The sequence below is a fragment of the Columba livia genome, chromosome 12, assembly GCF_036013475.1.
Source record: "Columba livia isolate bColLiv1 breed racing homer chromosome 12, bColLiv1.pat.W.v2, whole genome shotgun sequence".
NCBI classification, from domain to species: Eukaryota; Metazoa; Chordata; class Aves; order Columbiformes; family Columbidae; genus Columba; species Columba livia.
Window position 1 is genome coordinate 6,281,125 of NC_088613.1, and position 19,176 is coordinate 6,300,300.

Consider the following 19,176-nt stretch of genomic DNA (forward strand, 5'->3'; position numbering starts at 1 on the left):
CTGGTCTCTAGGGTAATTTGTTCCTGTTGCTTCAGTCAGTGATGCTCTAGTTCACTTCTTGGCATCACGAACTGAGAAAATTGCTTTGTTTTCCGTCTGTTCTGGTGAGAGGACAATTAGGATAAGAAAATTGCAAGATGACTGGACTCTTCTAAATTAACATGATTAATAGCGATGCTTAATACTGTCCCAGAGCAGGGTGAAAAAGAGACACTACTCTGTCTTGATACAACAGATCCTGAAGAGCTGGTGGAAAGGGACATTTTAGTAGGACAAGTAGGTGGAAAGTTTCCTTCTTGGCTTTGGCCGATGTACATTTATGAACTTCTCAAAGTCATCCAGGATGTTTGTTTTCAGAGTGTATTGTCTTCCAAAAATCCAGTTTTGATTATATGTGCACTTCTTGTATATTGAAAAAGTAATTCCTTCTATGTTAAATACATGATCATTTTCAAAAATCAGATCTTGAAAGTAGAAAACTATTACAGGAGGTAATTTTGATAATTAGGTTTGCTGCATAAAGTTGAAAAATGGTTAAAGGTAGTGTGATGTTCCTCCCAATCATCTTTAGTGTGAAGTTCAATTTTAATAATGTAGATACCTCATAATGTACAGTATTAAAGACAAATTGGCTTTTTTGGGCAATAGCCACAAGTTAAGACCAAATTCACAGATTACAAGATGCCGTCTGCCACAAGGAGGAAGCCACTAGGTAAGATCTTTTTGATGGAATAACCATCCACATCAAATACTTCGGTTTTCAGCAATCTTGCAGATGTGTATTTGAAGGCCTGCTTTGCTGTCTTTCTTTAACAGTGCTAGAAACTTTTATTTTTGAAAAGCAGAGTTTCTTAGAGTTACCAGTACTTTTGGTTCTTAAGATTCTGTGAGTTTCTGTGCCGAGAAAAAACAGCTTCTCCCTTGAGCTGTGCAAGCAGCAGCAGAGGCAGGAAGATGCAATCACGGATGTGGGTTCCAGCAAGCTGCTGCACAGAACGGCGCTGGCACCAGAACTCCCCGTCATGAATCCGGAGGAACAAATTGTAACGTGGCTCATTTCGTTAGGAGTTTTAAATTCCCCTAAGAAAATAGTCGATGATCCGGAGGAGTTCCTGAAAACTTCTCTGAAAGATGGAACTGTGCTTTGTAAACTCATTAATCGGCTTCTTCCGGGATCTGCAGAAAAGGTAACGCTTTAAGATGTGTTTTGCTACCCTGAAACAGAGCGCGGCTCAGGAAAATACCGCCCTGGTCATTCCCAGGTGTGCTTTTCCTTGGAAAGTGAGGTGAGCAAGGCGCATCGGAGAGATAAAGCTGTTAATGTCAGTTACTAGTTGTGTCTAGTTGAGGGCAAAGTACGATTGTAGGTTTAGTTCTTTGATTTTGTCTCTATATCCAGAAAAGAAACTCAAAAGGTTACAGTTGGCCGAGTTAACGCGTGTTCTGCCAGAGATCAGAATACCTTGGGTTTGAATACAAGGACACGCAGTTTGTCTGCACTTATGTAAATATCATTAATTACAATTGTAAATATATTCAGTCTTTCAGAACTCTTACTGTAAAATACTTTGCTAGTCAGGAAATATATTGGAGCAGCAGATTAGGTTAGGAATAAATAATAAATGTTGCATCGATGCTATTTTGAACTGTCCAAAGACCTGCAAATCTGTCGGTACTTTAAGCCACGTATCTCCTTTCAGTTTTACAAAGCATATATTCAGACAGTCCAAAAGTGCGATAAGTAACTGCAGGAGAAAAAATGGGAAGGACTCCAGTGAGATAGGAAATGGCAACACTGTAGAGAAGCTGTTTAATTTTTAAAAAAAAGAAAGAAATAGAACTCAGACACACACACAAAAAAAACAGGTTCTCCACCCTGTACAACAGGAACCTTCATTTGTTATGCATCAATCAGTTTTGCTAGCTCCTTATCTTTTGCTTATATGTGATGGTTGGGGGCAGCGTGTTCTTAAAGGTCATCAATTTCCCACTGTCACTTTGGGCACTGTCATATGTTGACATTCAAAACAAGATGCCGACCATTTCGATCTATGCATCACTTCCTCCAGTGGCTCTTTCTTCCTGCTTCGACAGCTTGCCTGCCACCCCCATCCGCCCCCTGAGGAAGCTTCCCTAATTCAGTATAAAACGCACATGTCAATATTCATGCAGGCCTTCTGAATAGCGATTATACGGAAGGTAATGCAACAATCTCAGTGGATTTTCTTTCTTTAGTATTGCCCAGAGCCTAAAAATGAAGCTGATTGCATCACTAATATTCAAGAGTTCTTGAAAGGCTGCGCGCTCCTTAAAGTAGAGGTAAGTCCACTCGGATCTTTTATTTTATTGTCTAACATGCTGCTTTAATCAGCCTTCTGAAAGGATGCCAGATGCCAGAGGGATGAAAACCATAGTCATTCTTCATCTTTTGTATTAATAACATAAATTAGAGCATGGGTAATTTACTATTGTGGCTGGAGAATTTGGAAGCAGAGTGTATTCACTGTGAGCTTAACAGGTTCCTTCTCATCTCTTGAGACAAACCAAAATGGTCAGGGAGAAATAAGTGCAGCAATAACAGGAGCTCTGTCTAAACAGGGTTAAGCAGTGTGGACATGCTTACTTCTTTTTTTAATTATTGGAGAGAAGTGATTGCAGGTTTTAGCCTTGCTTTAATACAAAGGTGAAATATTCTTAATATTGCAGTATTTTTCATCCCCTTGCAACTGTTGCATGAGATTCTGCTAAACACGAAATACTAAATTGATCCTTACAGAGAAAAATAATCCTAAAGAAGGCAAAAGACATCTTTTCAGTGGCTATTCCTGGTCCTATATATATGCTGATTCTTATGCTTAAGCATAGCTCATATTTGCAAGATGAGTGTCTATATGGATCACTTAAGAGTTCATATAATGTCACCATCAAATTTTTTACTAAGGGCATATGGATTTAAAATGTAAAGACTTTTGTATCACACTGAAATTCCTGCAGTAAAAAAGAAACCTGTAACTAAGAGCCATCACTGCTTCATTTGAAATACACTCAACACTGTGGAAAAACTATATCGATATTCTGAAGACAAATTCTGGCAGGAGCAGGGACAGCATCCTTGGGCATTGCACAGAATCCTCACACAGCACAGGGACAAAAGCCCAGCCCGTGGTAGTTCTGTTCCCGTGCTTGTCCTTTGAAGGTCTGAACAAGCAAAGAGCTTTTCTTCTCTTCAGAGCTTTTCAGTCAATCAGCATGGAAATTTGTTCAGTCCAGAACTGTTGTTTCCCAGTACTGCATTTCTCAGAGCCTGCTGTTTTGAGAGCAGAATCACTGAAGGCCTATCACATCAGAAATCTTGTTCACTATATATGAAGAAGTAGCCTGGGACTGAATCTGAGCCACTTCTCTTGTCTTGAGACTGACAAGTGTGTGCTGAGGTCAGAGATTCTGTTCCTGCTGCAGATGTGAGCAAAAGAGGATGTTCTGAGGAACTGCAGAGCTCACTTCTACTCTGGATTCTGGCTTATACAAAAGGGCCTCATCCTGGGGAATCTCAAGCACGACAAATTTCATAGATGACATCAGCATCCCATGGCTTTGTCGTACTTTGCCAAAGCAGCAACTGCCTTCATACTATGCCTTAAATTTGGTTTTGTCATAAATGTTTGTGGAGCTGCCATTTGGAGCTGAATACATCCCTTCACTGAGCATTACTAGCGTGCAGGAAGGTGATCAGTGTGGGAGGTCTGGCTTCCAACAGCATTCGGTTGAGACCCGAGTCCCACCTTCCACCGAACAGATACTGCTTGCCAGTCTCTTCCAGTGTGAGGGCATGAGATGGGGTTACTCCTGCAGAGCTATACATACGCTCTTCCCTCCTACCCTTCTTTTTTGTTGTCCTGGTAACTCAATCTTAGGAAGTGGAAGAAAGACACAGCAAGGCAAACAGCACCTTCTCTTGTTTCACAGGAACAGTGAAAGATTTGGACATAGTGGAAGGAGGAAGAAGGATGCTCTGTGACTTTCTTGCTTTGAGATGGCTCCATTGAGTTGCAGCAGCTCTATAGGCTGGTGGTGTGAGTTGGAAGAGTCCATCTCATTGCAGGGTATAAATAACCAAACTCTTCCCTAGCTTCAGCCCTAGACTGAAGCCTGCAAAGATTTGCTGCTTCAAATGTGTTAGTCCTGAAAAAGAAGGCAAGCCAGGGAATCAACACCTTCTTCTAACTAGATGAGAGCTGTAATTAGGTGAAACAATGAGACTGCCAAAAATTTCCTGACTGCTTTTCAGTGCTAGAATTTGATCCAAGTCATAAGAATGTCTATCAGCCCAGCTCTGCTGAGACAGGACTGGGCAGAGGATGTGGGTACCTCTTTGGAGCTCAGCCGTCCTTAGGGGATTCTTTGGTGGTTTGGACTGAGGAACAGCGCAGATAACCTAGTGATGCTTCATTTACACTGTGGCTTCAACCTCTAAGCTCTGTATATGATCCAAGATCGGGCTCAGTGAGTACTGCTAAGGCAGTGACTGCTGAATGCAAGTGGGTTGAGGTGGAAAAAGGAAAGAGAGAGGCCCAGGCATGGTAGCCAGGTGGAGTCTAGTTTAGAAGATACAGGGAAAAGATTATGAGGAAAGAGAAAAACCAGTTAGAAAGCTCCTGGCCTAGCTTGTTCTTGAGGGCACAAATGGGAACTGTTAGTCTTTGCTGTTGACACCACTGTGCATATAATAACAGCAGCTCAATAGCTGAGCATCCTTTACTGCTGAAGAAGCATAAGCTCTTCATTCAGCAGCAGCATTTTATTGCTAATATGACCACAAAACTTCTGGCAAGGGGCTCAGTTTTGTGAACTAAGAACTGTATCTGCAAGATAAATCAATAGCTGGATTAAACCTAACTGTCCGGAACGATCACAGAGCTTGCAGCGCATCGCTGCCATTGTGGGCAGAAACTGAAGCTGTTTCTGCAGCTGGAGGTACTTGCAACCTTCACCCATCTGTTTGTACTTGAACAGAGGCCTTGGGAAGGCAGATGAAAAATCATCACCCTCTTGGCTCCCCATCCACATTCTCCCCAAACCTGCTCTGCTTTGGCTTCCCTCCTGGTTTTCTAGCTGCGTAATGTCAAAAGCGAAAGCTCCAGCCCAGCATGGATCAGTGCAAGCACTAGGGAACGGGTATGTCTGAATTCAGAGTGACCCACAGACCTTCAGTTTACAGGTGTGCCGGTTGACTCTCACACCTGTGTCCCTGTGTGGGGTTGGGTCCTGCAGCCGAGCTGCACCCTGGATGTCAGTACTGTGCTTCCCTTTCCACACTGCAGCCGGCCATTGCACTGAAGTGTCCGGGGATTTTCACGCTCCCTGCAGGACAGGGTTCCCCACACAGCCGGGCACATGCAGCACAGGCACCACGCTCACCGTGGTGAGGACACGCTGTCTCTGGGAATTCACTGCCTCCACCGACCTGGGCCTGCCTGCAGGCCCTCCTGCAGTGTTTCTCTTCTCAGTGGCGCAAAAAGGCTGCTATTACCATTTCAGAAGCCTGGATTTTACTTTATTTTCCTACCCTTTCCCCCTCATTCATCATGTCCCTTTTCCTTTCCCTTTTTCCTTTTCCCTTTCTTTCCCCTTTCCTTTTCCCCCTTTTTTTCCCTCCTTTCATTTCCTTTCCTTCCTCTTTTCCCTTTCCCTGTCTTTCCTGATTTACTTTTCCCCTTTCCCTCTCCCCTTTTCCCTTCCCCTGGCTTTTCTTCCCATTCCCATCTGCTTTCCCGTCCCTCTCTCTCCCTCCCCGCCCCCCCGGGCTGCTCCGCGCCTCCCGCCCGCGGCCGGCGGAGGGAGCTGCGGCCGCACCGCCCGCGTCCCGCAGCGAGCGGCGGGGCGGAGCGGGGCGGTGGCACCGCCTGTCACTTCCCTTTCCCCTTTCGCTTCCCTTCCCCGCGCCGCGATCCGGCTCCGGGTCAGAGCCGCAGCGGCGGCCCCGCGGTCCGCAGCACCGCCCGCCGCCATGCCCCGGGGCTGCGCGCCCGCCCGCCCGTCGCCGTGAGTACCGACCGCGCCGCGGGCACCGGGCGGGCTCCGCCGCTGTGTCCGGCCCGGCCTCGCCGCCGTCCCCATCCTCCGGCAGCCCCGCCGGTGTCACCGAGTGACCCACCGCGGGTGTCCCCAGCAGGTCCTCGGGGTGTTGCCCCCTCCGGGCAGTTCCCACGCAGAGCTTGCCGGAGCGCAGAAGGCAAACCGGCTCAGGGGGCTGGTCGGGGGGTGTGAAACCCGGCGGCACCGAGTCCGGGGCTGCGGGCTGGGCTGCGGCGGGGAGAGGCGCTCCCAGCCGCCCGCCTGGCTCCGTCTGGGCGGTTTTCGTGGAGCCGGCGGGGTCCGGCCGCGCCGCCGCTCCCGGGGAAGGCAGCGGCGGGGCCGGGGGCAGCGAGCGCCGTGGGACCGTCCGGCTCCAGCGCTCGTCCGCGGGGTGGGATGAAGGGTGGTGGTCGCGCCGAGCTCTGGGCTTTGCACCAAGCTTGAGATTTGCCGGGGTTTTGTCGAACTGTGGAAATAGTTTGTTCAGATTCAACAGCTCGGGCTCGAAACACAACCTGGCTTCCCCTAACTTTTCTGCAGCTCCCATCGCGGTACTGGGATTTTGGGTGCCGGTAACTTGCTGGGGGCACCTGGGTTTGATTTTTCGTCCTTCCCGAAAAGCTGGGTGCTCTTCTGGTCGCTGCCCTGCGAGCACCGGTCCCTCCTCACCGCCTCGATGTCTGTCTGTCTATCTGTCGGAGGACTGGCCGTGCAGCAGTGCAGGGTTTTTTCTCTCCCAGTGTGGTGCCTGGCGGAGCAGCAGGAGTGTTTCACCAAAGGGAGCTGCAGTCTGGGATTCTGAAAGTCAGAAAAGCATTTCAATGGAGTTCATTAGATGACAGCCATAGATTTAAGTGGAGTTTTATTTACATCCACCAGATCTTCTGTGAGCTAAGAGCAAAAAAAACTCTCCCCTCACTATTTTGCTTCTAGTTTGCAGCTTGTCTTTTAATCAAGAATAGAATTATGTATGGGTTGTGCTGAGAAGAGTAATTTTTAGCTCATAAATTAGGACTTTTCTGTCTAATTAATTTATTTTGGAACAAGCTGCAGAGTACATTTACTTTACAGTAGCTGATCCAGAAAGTTTTCTACATAGCCATTGTTCCCTGGTAGCTATTCCAGACATGGAATAGTTCCATGAAGAGAAGTCCTAACTATTATTGCTTGCTTTTGCGCTAGAATATTTTTCATATTCCTCCTGCCACCATTTTCCTCTGGACTTTGCCAGGCTGATGACTCTGAGCTCACAGGATTATTCTGTGCATTGAAGGATCAGGGGTGTATTTTACCACTTCAGTCCTTTTTTTAAAAAAAAATAAAAGATTCCATTCATTCAAGGCAGGACTTGTTTTTCTGGACTTACTGAAGTGGAGGAAAAAGGGTTTGACTGAGAAAACGACACACCAGAGAGATGCACGCAAACATCTCAGCCTCGCTGTTTGCTTTGCTCTTCTGCTCAGCCGGAGGGGGAAGGCGCGTTACTGTAACATTTCACCCTCCAGCTGCTGCCAACAGGGTCAGCGCACACCCGGGCTCTCTGTTACCGTCTCCCTTTCCACGGAGACGCTGCTTGGGCTGGAGGCGATGCTCGGATAGCACCGGCTGCAATTGCGAGGCAGGAAAACTAGTTCACGCACCAGTTGGCAGAGGGGATGGGCTCCGTGTGGTCCAAAGGAGCAAACCCAAGTGAGCGCAGGTGATAGATCAGCCCAGAAACGGCCCAAGGTAGGTGAGGATGTCCCCAAAATGTGCAGAGTGGTAGGTGCGATTGGAGCTGCAGGGCTACTGATTTTAATATTTGTAATGATGGCAGGTTGTTGCCCCTCAAAGCGTGGATTAAATTTCTTTAGGGTAAAGCCTTTCTCCCAGTATTAAGTGGCTGAGTAAATTTTTAAATATATTCTCAACAAAGAGCAGCCTTTGTACTGCCTGTGATGTACTTTATTGCTGCACTGATGTGTCTGTCAAGAGGAAGAGGTGCCACGAGCATCCAGGGCTGTGTAAGAGTCTGGTCCCCTTCCTATTTGAAATATGCCGAATGTACTCAAGGAGCTATATGTGGAAAGCAAGAAAAGGCCATTTTAAAGGGCAGTACTACCCTAGAGGTAATTAAGGCTCGTGTACTTATTTAGCAGGATACGCTCTTCAGTGCATTGGAAGTGTTTGTAAGTAGATGGTGTCTGCCAGGAGAGCTTTAAAATCATCTTTCCTGTTCATTGGGCTTGCAGATCTGTTGTCTCCATCTGCAAGACAACATGTATTTGGGGATTAGCAGATGGTGCCTTGGTGGTACCAATAACAGAGGCTTTTTGTATCGCTTATCTTTGCTTCATTAATGGTAGGATTTGAGCAATCTATAGGAACTTGAGGGCATTTCTCAGGTGTTAGAGGGAACTGTAGTGTTTTGGAAACTCACATTGCCCCTCATTGTGCTGGGGTGGTTTCTGAAGGGCTGGGTGTACAATGTACAGGTTATCGGTCACAGAAAATAAGCCCTTGCTAACTATGTATATCTGTTTTGCCATTGAGGCTTAGTAATACAAAATTCTTCAGAATTTTTTCACATAAAATAACAGAGTTTGGCTTCCTGTACAAAAAATGTAAATATATTTTGTATGATATATTGCAACAGCAGAAAATTCTGCGTGTTTGTTTCTTCTGCTGTGAAAAAACTTGTGTGCGGATATATCCATATGTACAGCCTCAACCACTTCAGCTTTCAAAAACAAAAATAGCAGCAAGTCTTTGCTGCCCTCAGGGCAGGCAGTGACTCTCTCCATGGCTGCCTGAGGAGTCCTTTCCCTGCAGACATCCCCGGTTTCTTCCCTGTCCCCAGCATTACACTCCAAATGCTACCGGGTCCCCCTGACCTTCCCACGCCACTGGCGCCCCAGGAATTAACTCGCTATAAGGGAAAAGGGACTGGTCAGCCCTAAATAAACACCCAGCCCTCGCGGAGATGTACGGGCTGCTTCGTCCTCGCTGTGCCCCTCCAGTGCCGTGGGCTGCTCGGATGGCCGGAGCGAGATGCTTTGGGCTTAACTGACCAAGATCCTCTTTCGCAGGTGTTTGATCCACATGATTTGTACACCGGGGAACAGTTCTCCAAGGTCCTGAGTACATTAACAGCTGTAAATAAAGCTACTGAAGGTAAGTAAAAATATATATTTTTTCCCTGTAATCTTTTAAAATACTGTCTCGCAAGCATGCTGCAGTGGGTTTAGGGCTTTTTGGTAGTTCCTAGATTATGATGATTCTGGATGCTTGGAAAATTGTGCTGCCGGCGCCGGTGCCTGCTGCTGGACAGTGGAATCGGCATTTCATGCTTCTATCGACTCTGGGTTTAGTTGTGGCATTTTGGAGTTGCTATATGCGCTTTGCAGCGCTTGGTTATTGCTTTACACTAAGAAACCTTGGCTTGGTTGTGACAGTACTAAGGGACCTCAAATTAGGTCATAGCAAAGGTGCCTTGATGTAAATGAGCGTGCACCTCCCAAAATGCAAATGTCAGATTTTAACGAGCGTGTTTTAAAGCTGAAGAGAAAAACAGATCCATCTGCATAATATCTTTGCTGAATGTCAAAACAAACGTTGTTGCCAGCTGCTCAGTCAATTGTATTGATGTTTCTCTCCCTCCTTTCCCTGGGTCCGTGGGGTAGGCTCCCGGATTTGGGAATCGAGCTGATGGCTTGTGCTGCCTCCCCAGGCGCAGGAGCGGCTGCTGAAGCAGAGCAAATGAGCTCCTCTTGTTTCCACCCCACATACACAGGTGTTCCCTATGGGCTGCTTTAAACTGATATTCAGTCACATAGGCTGTGAGAGGAGCAATTCCACGGGGAGGACGGTTATGGTGTGGGGAGGGGTGAGAGAACCAGGGTCTCTTTGCAGAGGGGCTGAGGAGCAGGGCTGTGCTGAGCTGGAAAGCGTTTGCAGGGGGGAAAGTGTTTATTGCCCCTGTCATGCAAGTGGATTTGCACGGGGGGTCATGCACACCCACCAAAGTCCAGCACCAGGAGGAGAGTTTGATTTCCTTGTTGCAGATCACATTTTAGGCGATTAGAAGGGGGAAAAATTAAAAATGCAAACGCATGATTTTCCTTTCATGGGAAGGTTTTTCTTTTGACTTACTGTGCTTTGCCTAGATTCAGTTTGCGGTGGTTTTCTCAGTTGTTTTATTTCTCTTTCAACTGAGTTTTTGCTTTGGGGTTCTCTTCCGCTAGTACAAAAGCTGCTCGGGTGTTCAGTGAAACAACCTCATTGCTGGGACTGGACCCTCCCTGTTTCCTCTTCTCTCTTCTGATGTAAGGCTTTATAAAATCATAGAAATATAAATATAGATATGTTATATAAACTATTGTATATTGTGTTTTGTATATCTTATGCAAACAATATATATAACTTAATAATAAGAACACAAATAATAACAATATATAACAATAATAGTATATAAATGCTGCTCTGCCTTTCTGCAGCCAGCACTCAGCTCCCTAGAAGTCAGTGATGGTAATTCATGACCTGCACATCTTACAGCCTCTCACCGTTCTGTTCAGTGACAGCATCTGGTGACTCCACGTGGAAAGCTCTTGCAGTTCAATATGATGTGGGTTAAAAAGTGCAGGTTGCCTTTGCAAACGCTGTCATTATGATTGACATTACCTTCATTATTCTGAAAGCAAAAAGAGTGGGAAACTTTCCTAGCTCTGTGCTCACCCATTGCTGGGCTGGAGGGGCGTGATGGGGTGTGCACCATTGTTGCGGTATCCCCTTATTTACAGCCCCAACGTGGTTCTTGCAGCCACCTGTGTCCCAGCTCACCCGTGCAGTCACCGGCCAAGCTTTGCTGGGGAATAGTTTCTATCACACATTACCAACAGGGCTATAGGGAAGCTTGGTTTCATGGTAAACATCTGTTTGAACATATGCTTTCTCTGTTTAAATGTTAAAAAAGCGCAATGCCTGCGATATAATTAACTGCTCAAGGCAGAGAGCACCCTTGGGAAAAGTACAGGGTAAAATAAATACATGTCTAAAATGTTTGCTTTTTGGTGGCTTGGCCAAGTTCCTGAGAAGCAGGAGCCTATGTCCTACAAACCACCACCGCAGATGGCCCGGCTTGTCCATCTCGCCAGAGGCTGAGGGCTCATTGGAGCCTCAGGACAAGGCTGGTACCAGTTCCTGCCATGGCCAGGGCTCTGGCATCCCTGCGCATCCTGACACCGTTGTCGGAGCAGAGGGATGTAGGTGACAGCTCGAGTAACGCTGTGGGAATGTGGTTTCTGAGCATCCATTTGAAGTCCAAATCCCGGTGTCTTCATGGATCTTGTTACGCAAAAAAACTAGAGGCATCATGTGTAGTGGATAAACTCAGAGTTCAGCAGCTCAGCAGTAACAGCAATACAGAGCTTGATGCTTTCATCTGAAAGAGAGGGCAGGGGAGGAAAACCAGCTGTGCTGGATCAGGCAAAGCTCATCTGCCAAAAATAGTGTAGGAATGTGAGCAGAAAACCCAGCTATTTTAACTGTAGTTTAAGCAACATATGGCAGCAGTGTTACATGCTGGACCAGGCATAAAATAGGACGCTGTCATAATGCAATATAAATGATACACTTCCCTGCCAAACTGTCAAAGTCAGTTTTACATTTGTTTCTAGGTTGCTGCAGATATTTATAAAAGCTTTGGAAGATTGGGAGGGGCAGGGAGAAGCATAAAATCTAAAGTAACCAAGTCATTTCCGTGGGACTGATGCTGATGGCTTGAATAAGCCAAGAAGTCTGGACTCGCAGTTTACGCCCTCCCTTTTTAGAAGGAATCAGAGGAAGAGCATCTCACGCTGGCAGCCAGCCACCCCTCCTGGCCCGTGAGTCGCCGGGAGCAGCCGAAACTGCTCCTGCTCAAATATCAGGATGCTTCAGATTGAAAAAAAAAAAAACAGCCAAAACCACTCTGTGTTGCAACGTGGGTTTTCCATGTGGAGGGGTTTTGCTGTTGCTGCAGCCCAGGGAGCTGGGAATTCACCGTGCGGTCATTCGGCAGTTGTGTAACGGGCAGGGCAAGAGGGAAAACTGCCTGACAGCACACGAGATTGAACGGGAATGTGGACCGGGCAGAGCGGGGCGTGGGGCCGGGGGCTTGTAAGGCAGCGGCGCCTGGAAGTCATAGTCACAGAGCCGGTCCCCATTGTACGTGGTGCTGGGGAAAGACAAAGCAAGCCCATTCTCCAAGAGCTCACAGTTTGCATTGCTCCAGATCCAATTTAAGGATAAGGTTGTTTTCCAAAAATCCTCTGGGGAGAATAAAAGCCCAGCTGAGTTCCTGTAACTCCCACCAAACTTCCCCTTTGGAATGATTTTTCCGTCTTGACATTCAGACTGGACGAGAAGGGGGGCAAAACATTCTTAGAGTTTGTGTTTTCTGATTCCTGCTGATGCTTGGTGGCTTGATCACCCTCTCCTCTTGCAGCGCTTTCGAACAGGAACTCCAGACATTTTCCAGGGGACTTACATCCCCAGCACAGAGATTCCTGCAGACTGCTCTTCTCTGTCCTCCTTTTGAGCTTGGTCCATGGGCATGCTGGGTCCACAATGCAGGTGGAAAACAACAACTTTGCGATACAGAAATGTTCTTAAATCTAAAAAGAAGCTACAAGGCAAATCTCAAAAGTACCGTCACGTTTTTCTGAAATGATAACATCCGCTGGTGCTTCATTTGAGCACCATGGCACGTAGAAAGGAGGTGATCTGCATGTTGTCCCACGCTGTGGTATGAGGTGCAGTAGCAGAGACGTACTGGGAATTACCAGGTGGCTTGGATCCCGTGTTTTTACCTCTCTGCAGCATCCAAGCAGGGCTGAGTGCTGCCCGGTCCTGCAGGAGCCAGGACCGCTCTTGGTGATGAGGCCACTGACTCAACCTCAGCACAGGGCAGTTGTGACCAGGAAACTTTTTACCTTCTGACAAGTTTTTTGGTATCAATGTATAAACAAATCACTAATTGTGAAAAATAGGTATGTGTCAGAGCAGCAGCATTATTTCCAGCATCAGGCAGGTGGTGAGAGGAACAAGCCCAGAGAATAGTTTGCAAGATGATGAGCGTTGAGCGTGTGAAGGAGGCAACTCCCAGAGCTCCTGGGACAGTCTGAGCCCTTCCATGGGCTGCCAGCCTCCTGGGGGTGACACCCCTGTCCTTCCGCAGCGCGGGCTGAATCCCTCTCTCATATGGTGATGGCAACAATCCACAAACAGTGATCAAAATGTGCCTAGCCTCTTGCAGCTGTATAATGAACCCAGAAGGACTTATCTAAATAGAGAAGCGATTGTGTTGACCAGCTGTTCAGCATTCTTCTCCACTCAGCATGGAAGCCCACGCTGCAGCTGCAGAGGTGACCTAAGCTCACTCACTTGTGAGCTAAACTTTGAAACACCTTCAGTGGTGCTTACTCAGATCCCAGAAACATTCCCAGTTGGGTGGCATTGGGCTGTTATTCTATGTTTCTACAGTTTTAAGGGGGATTTCACAAACATACTGTGATTGGATGTGTGTCTGCAAAGCTGGCATAACCTCAGAGTGCATTGGGATGCAATTCAACTTCTTCCATCATGGAAGCATTTATAGAATTATAGAACAGTTTGGGTTGGAAGGGACCTTCCCAGCTCCCCCAGTGCCACCCCTGCCATGAGCAGGGACATCTGCACCAGCTCAGGTTGCTCAGAGCCCCGTCCAGCCTGGCCTGGGATGTCTTCAGGGATGGGGCATCCACCACCTCTCTGAGCAACCTGGACCGGTATTTCGCCACCCTCATTGTAAAAAATTTTCTTCCTCATGTCTAGCATTGACCGAGCCCAGCAAAACCATCCTCACCATTGACTGGGAGTACCCGCACTGGAGATGCAGTACACTTGCTATTCTGCACCAAGAGATGCTCCTTCAACTGTTTTGTTGTTTACTTTACAGGCTTTAGCCTTTGTTTTACTGTAATGCAGAGGGATGGGGGACAGCTGAGTAGAACTCAGATGTTGTTTTTGCCTTACCAGATCAGCCGTCAAAAGGGCCATGTTCACATCTATCGTCTCCTAGCTCTGCGGCTGGAGGTCCCCACGCTGACTCCAACGGTGCAGCTTCCCGGTCATCGAGGGTGTTGAGGAGGCAGTCCAAGCCTGTGGTATCCTTTATTTAACATGTCATCAAGGGTTTAATGGTGGGGGTAGGGGAGTATGAGTGGTACCTCTGGGTTGAGCATGCCAGAGGTGCTTGTCCTGCCCTGATCTCCATCACAGCTTTGCTGCCCTGGCTGGAGAGAGTCTGGTGGCTTCTCCAACTCGCAGTGCTCCTCTCTGTGACACGAGAAGAGTGATTCTTATCTGCGCTCTGTTGCACTGTGATACTAAATTAATGCTTGGGGACCTCACAGTCCTCTGGCAGGAGTGCTTACACAAAAGCAAGACATTATTGCTGTTATAAAGAGCAATACTGAGAAAACAGCTGTCACAACAAAGAAGAACAATAGCTTGTCCTAGTGGCTTCTACTTTTTTGGACTACTTACTGATGTTTTCCCATGTTTCTTTCCTTAGGAGATGACCGAGAATGGCAGTCATCAGCTGGTGGTAAAGGCCAGGTTCAATTTTAAGCAGACCAACGAGGATGAACTCTCTGTTAACAAAGGAGACATTATTTATGTCACCCGGGTTGAAGAAGGGGGCTGGTGGGAAGGGACCTTGAATGGAAAAACAGGCTGGTTCCCAAGTAACTACGTCAGAGAAATCAAATCCACCGGTAAGCAAACTGCTTTCAAGGACTGATTGAATGGCAGCGGTATAATGAAGTGTAGATCCTTGTGCCTTCGGGAAATTGCTGCTATTTATTAAAGGCCATTTGTGTCCTTAAAGCAGCAGTGCTAATGGAAGGATGAATGAGGCCAGAAGGGTAAATCCTAGTCTTTCGCATGAGTTCTTTGAGAGCTGTTTGCCCTCTTCCCCAGAGCATCATGCCTTTCTATGGCTTTTTGTCAGAGACCTTAGTCAGGCATTGAATTTGCATTTGATCCTGGCAGTGGTGGGTGCTCACGTCTCAGTGAGGAAACCAACAAAAACTGTATGACCGCAGGGAACGCTCCCCTGGTTTGTCCATAGTGATGGCTGATTTCACATAGTACATTTTCCCCCAGATGCATCTTCTGCTGCAATGCTACAGGCAATACTGAGAAAGGAAGAGGGAGGGAATGATCCAGCTGCCTTTATTGAGCTTTGTCTTGAGTGTCCTTAACATTTTCTGCCCTGTGATTTTAACCAGATGTGGGGTGGTGATGATGTGAAGCATGCTCCTGGCTAACTGCCCTGTACCGCTGCATACCCATTCAATCAGCTCACCCTGTTGTGCTTCCGAGGCCATTGTGTGACAGTAAACTTGTTTTTTTTCTTACAAAATCCAACTTTAATTCCTTAATGCGCCTTGGGGGCTTGACTTAGACAGAGAGAGACCTGTTGTGTGTTCAGTGCTGGTTTTATGCCTTAGGATCAGCCCTGGCCTTAAATGCTGTGAGAGATCTGCAGAGTGCACAGCCCCTGTTAGACATTCTTGCTCCCCCACTTGCAAGCGAAAAACCAAAGGAGGGAAGAATAAAAAATGCAAAGGAAGGAAGAATAAAATTAATGAGTTCAGAATCAGGCCAGCTTTTATTTACTTCTAAATGAAAATATCGTTGTTAGGGTATCTCGTCTCCCACTATTTTCCTCTGGGAAATGATGTCTGAGCTGGAGCAGGACATTGCAGCAGAGATTGAAGGCTTGTCTGGCACAACCCAGGAGTCGCTAATTAAGTCAGCGAGTGGAGAAGAGCAACGTTAGGGTTTTTTTTATAAAAGGACAACAAACTTCAGTCCCATGGGAAAACCAGATGGGAGCTGCATGAAAAAAACAACACGTCACTGAAGCAAAGGGCGAGTCTCATTGATGCTCATGTAGGAGCCCATCTGATTTTTTGTTTTTAAAAAAACCACAGATATTTTCCCTCTAGATCACTCTCCAGCACCCATTTCACTTGGGAGGGGGGTTCATTCCCCCGACCCCTGCTTGCTGAGGACATGTGGCCGTGTTGCAAATGACGGCTGCAGGGACCGCAGCCTGGGCTGCAGCCTGGGGGATCCCTGCCTGGAAACCTGCAGAAGCCACCTTCCATTGCCTCCGATGTGTGAGACGTGTCCCTCCAAATTGAATTACTTGTTTTTCAGCAGTGTCTGTGCTTCCACCGTGTCCTAAGTGTGCTCTTTGGGTGGAAATATCTAGCTGTGTGGAGCAAAGCTCCTCCGAGCCTTTAAATGAGGCACCAAGCTCCCGGCTGGAAGTGACAGGAAAATCGACAAGGGCAATAATTAGACGATACATCAAGTTGAGGTTTCCAGGGGCTAAATTTATCAATTTGAAGCTTCTCCCCTGCTATTGGTGTGGAAGGAATTGCCTTCTGTGAGTGATTGCGGGGAGTGAGGAGACAGCAGCTGCTCCGCAGGGCACCCGGTGTTTGGGTACAGAGGGACAACGGTGCCACTGCCGTGCCGGGGGAGCTGGCAAAGCCGTGGTGCTGGTGGGAACGGGCTTCTGGAGGGAAGGGAAATCGGAGTGGAGACTTGCAGATGTGTGTGTGCACGATGCTGGAGGCATCCACAGGGATTTAACAAAGGTAGAAGAAGGTGGGAATTGACTTCCAGGTTCGTGTGAGCTTTTTAATTCAAATCTACCTTCGTTTGGAGAAGGATTTTGCATTGCAAATGACTGTGGGGCTCGAGGTTCAGCGTCTTGGTTGTTGTTGGCTTCAAGTGCTTTGTGAATCACCTGGAACATATCGCTGTATCCAGCATTTCAGATAGACGCCCAGTGTTAAATCCCAAATTTTGTGGGCCGGGTGAAGCCAAACTGTAGCTCCAAACAGTGCCAGACACTGGGCTGCTGCCACTGTTTTCAGGGCAAACCTGTAAGTTATTTGGCAGAGTCTTCTGGTGCGACTTGCTTGGCTGCCTTTGGTGTTGTGCGCACCTTTGGTTTGCTCCTGTGTTTCTGAAGCAGGCAAACAAAACCCTGCAATCAAAGTTATGAAGTTATGTTTGTTGGACATGATGCAGTGGCTTTTCCTGCTGGAAAAATGAGAGCTGTGCACTATAATTTATTGACGTATTTTTTTTCCTACAGATAAACCACTCTCTCCCAAAGCATTAAAAGGACTTGAAGGCACTCAGCTGACAAAGAATTATTACCCTGTGGTAAGTTTTAAAGTGCTGATCATACGTTTTAATAAGTAGCATATTATTAATCTTCTGAACCAGCTCCTTCCCTTAGAAACCAGTTGAAGCGATTTGTAACAATTGGGCATGTGACTCCGTATTTAAATGCTTCCTTGATTCAGGGCTGTCGAGACAATAACCGCAAATGGAAGTTGCTGCAAGATGTCAAAAGGAGAGACTCAAAGTAGGCAACTGAGATATAACATAGCAAAGGCAGCAGCTTGGAGATCAGTGATAGGGAATAAGGCACGAGGGACCCCTGCGGTGTGAGAGTTAAAATCTCTGCACACGAACATCCCTGGCTCTCAGGGCCGGAGGTGAAACGTGCTCATCAGCATATCTAAATGTATTTCAAGTAAAGCAAAGCAGAAACAATACGTCCAGAGAGCTGGGAACCACCTCCACTCTCTCCAAAGCTCTTCTATGCTGAGAAACTTCAGTGCTAACTGGCAGCGTGCAGGTTTGCCCACCCTGCTGCTGGAGACGAATTGGCTGCTGAGATGGATTAGCAAGACCAAACCCAACTCAGCATGTCCTTGAAGTGGCAAGTGAGCTGTGCCCTGGCTGGAGCTGCTGCAGGAGCCGCCCTTGGTCTGGCCACTGTTGCCGTTAAATTGTCGCCTGCCCTCCTGCAAACGGTGCTCCCAGGATGCATGAACAAACCATTCGCTTGCATACCTTGGCAGCCGGTTATGCATGTAGGGTTAGGCATGAGCCTCCCAGGGGTCAAATACTAAACTCGGGTCCAAACTGATGTTGTCTTCATGCTTTACCAGAGTAGAAGCAGCCCTTAACTCCTGCTTGCCAGGACTCCCCCAGTTTGCAAAGTAAAATCCCGAAACTGGACCCTCAGGGCTTCTCTGAGTGTTTTGGGTTCTGCATTAACAAATGTAATTTATGGACTTCAAATACACTTCCATGCTTTTCCACCCTTGGAAGCTGATGTCATGTTCCTTTCACTGGTCACTGGTTCTAGGATCTACTCAGTGCTCTGTCTCTCACCCTAGGTGTTGCAAAATATTCTGGAAACAGAACGAGATTATGCGAAGGAACTACAGTCACTTCTGGGAAATTACTTAAGACCCCTCCAGTCTTATGATAAGTAAGATATAAGGGCATCTGAGGTCGAGAGGACCCTGTAACATTGACCATAGTTCATTACTTTGCTGCTTTTGAGTGTTTGTTAGGGACTGTTACTGCTCTTCTTGTAAAGCCTCGCAGCTTCTGTGAACCAGGAAAAAAACCCCACGTTGTACAGGCTTCTGCTCTTTCCTATTCCCCAGGCATTGGGCTGTGTTAGAAATGGGCATTTCCATCTGGTAGAGGGCTGGCTGCTCCACCCCATCTGCAAACTGGTGCCTGGCCGTCCCGGCATGCGTGTTTCCCAGCGGCATGCCTTGCATGGCTTCTTCCCTTGTGATTTGCCTTGTTGTGACTTTTCAGCCCCAAGCGGCATCTCCTTGTCATCTCTTCATTTTGTGCGTGACGACACATGTTCTCTGCGGTTAGATTGCCTCTCGCTGAATCCAACCTGCTGCTGAGTGAGAAGTGACCCTGTCTCCCCATCTGTGCAGCCATCGGCTCTTAGAACCTCCTTGCTGCTATCCCTCACGGCCTGAGCAACACCGGGGTGACTGGGGGACTTCGTCAGGGCTTTACCTGTGGAAATAAGCCTGTGTGTTTTTGTGTTTTCCATCCGTGCTGGGCAGCGTGGTGCAGGGGCAGCACACACCGTCCTGTCCTTGCCCAGGCAGCATACTGGTACCTCGCAGCAGATTGCTGTCAATAATTTCACCCTGCAGAAAAGACCTTCCCCTCCTGCTTATTGCT

The 19,176-nt window shown here is 47.4% G+C and overlaps 1 protein-coding gene across 5 annotated transcripts in view; it reads left to right on the forward strand.

Annotated features, from left to right (window-relative positions):
* The first annotated feature begins 947 nt into the window (after positions 1-947).
* ARHGEF6 (Rac/Cdc42 guanine nucleotide exchange factor 6) overlaps positions 948-19,176 on the forward strand; it is a 39,713-nt gene continuing 21,484 nt past the window's right edge. For 2 of the 5 annotated variants that reach the window (XM_065077523.1, XM_065077524.1), the window contains exons 1-6: positions 5,889-6,042; positions 9,144-9,228; positions 14,110-14,237; positions 14,648-14,849; positions 17,255-17,325; positions 18,354-18,448. In XM_065077523.1, coding sequence (XP_064933595.1) covers positions 14,651-14,849; positions 17,255-17,325; positions 18,354-18,448 — 365 coding nt within the window. In that variant the 5' untranslated portion in view covers positions 5,889-6,042; positions 9,144-9,228; positions 14,110-14,237; positions 14,648-14,650. Of the gene's footprint in view, positions 1,188-2,235; positions 2,320-5,888; positions 6,043-9,143; positions 9,229-10,298; positions 10,380-14,109; positions 14,238-14,647; positions 14,850-17,254; positions 17,326-18,353; positions 18,449-19,176 lie in introns of those variants that run through there. The other 3 variants (XM_005500516.4, XM_005500515.4, XM_065077526.1) reach the window with 3 other exon arrangements.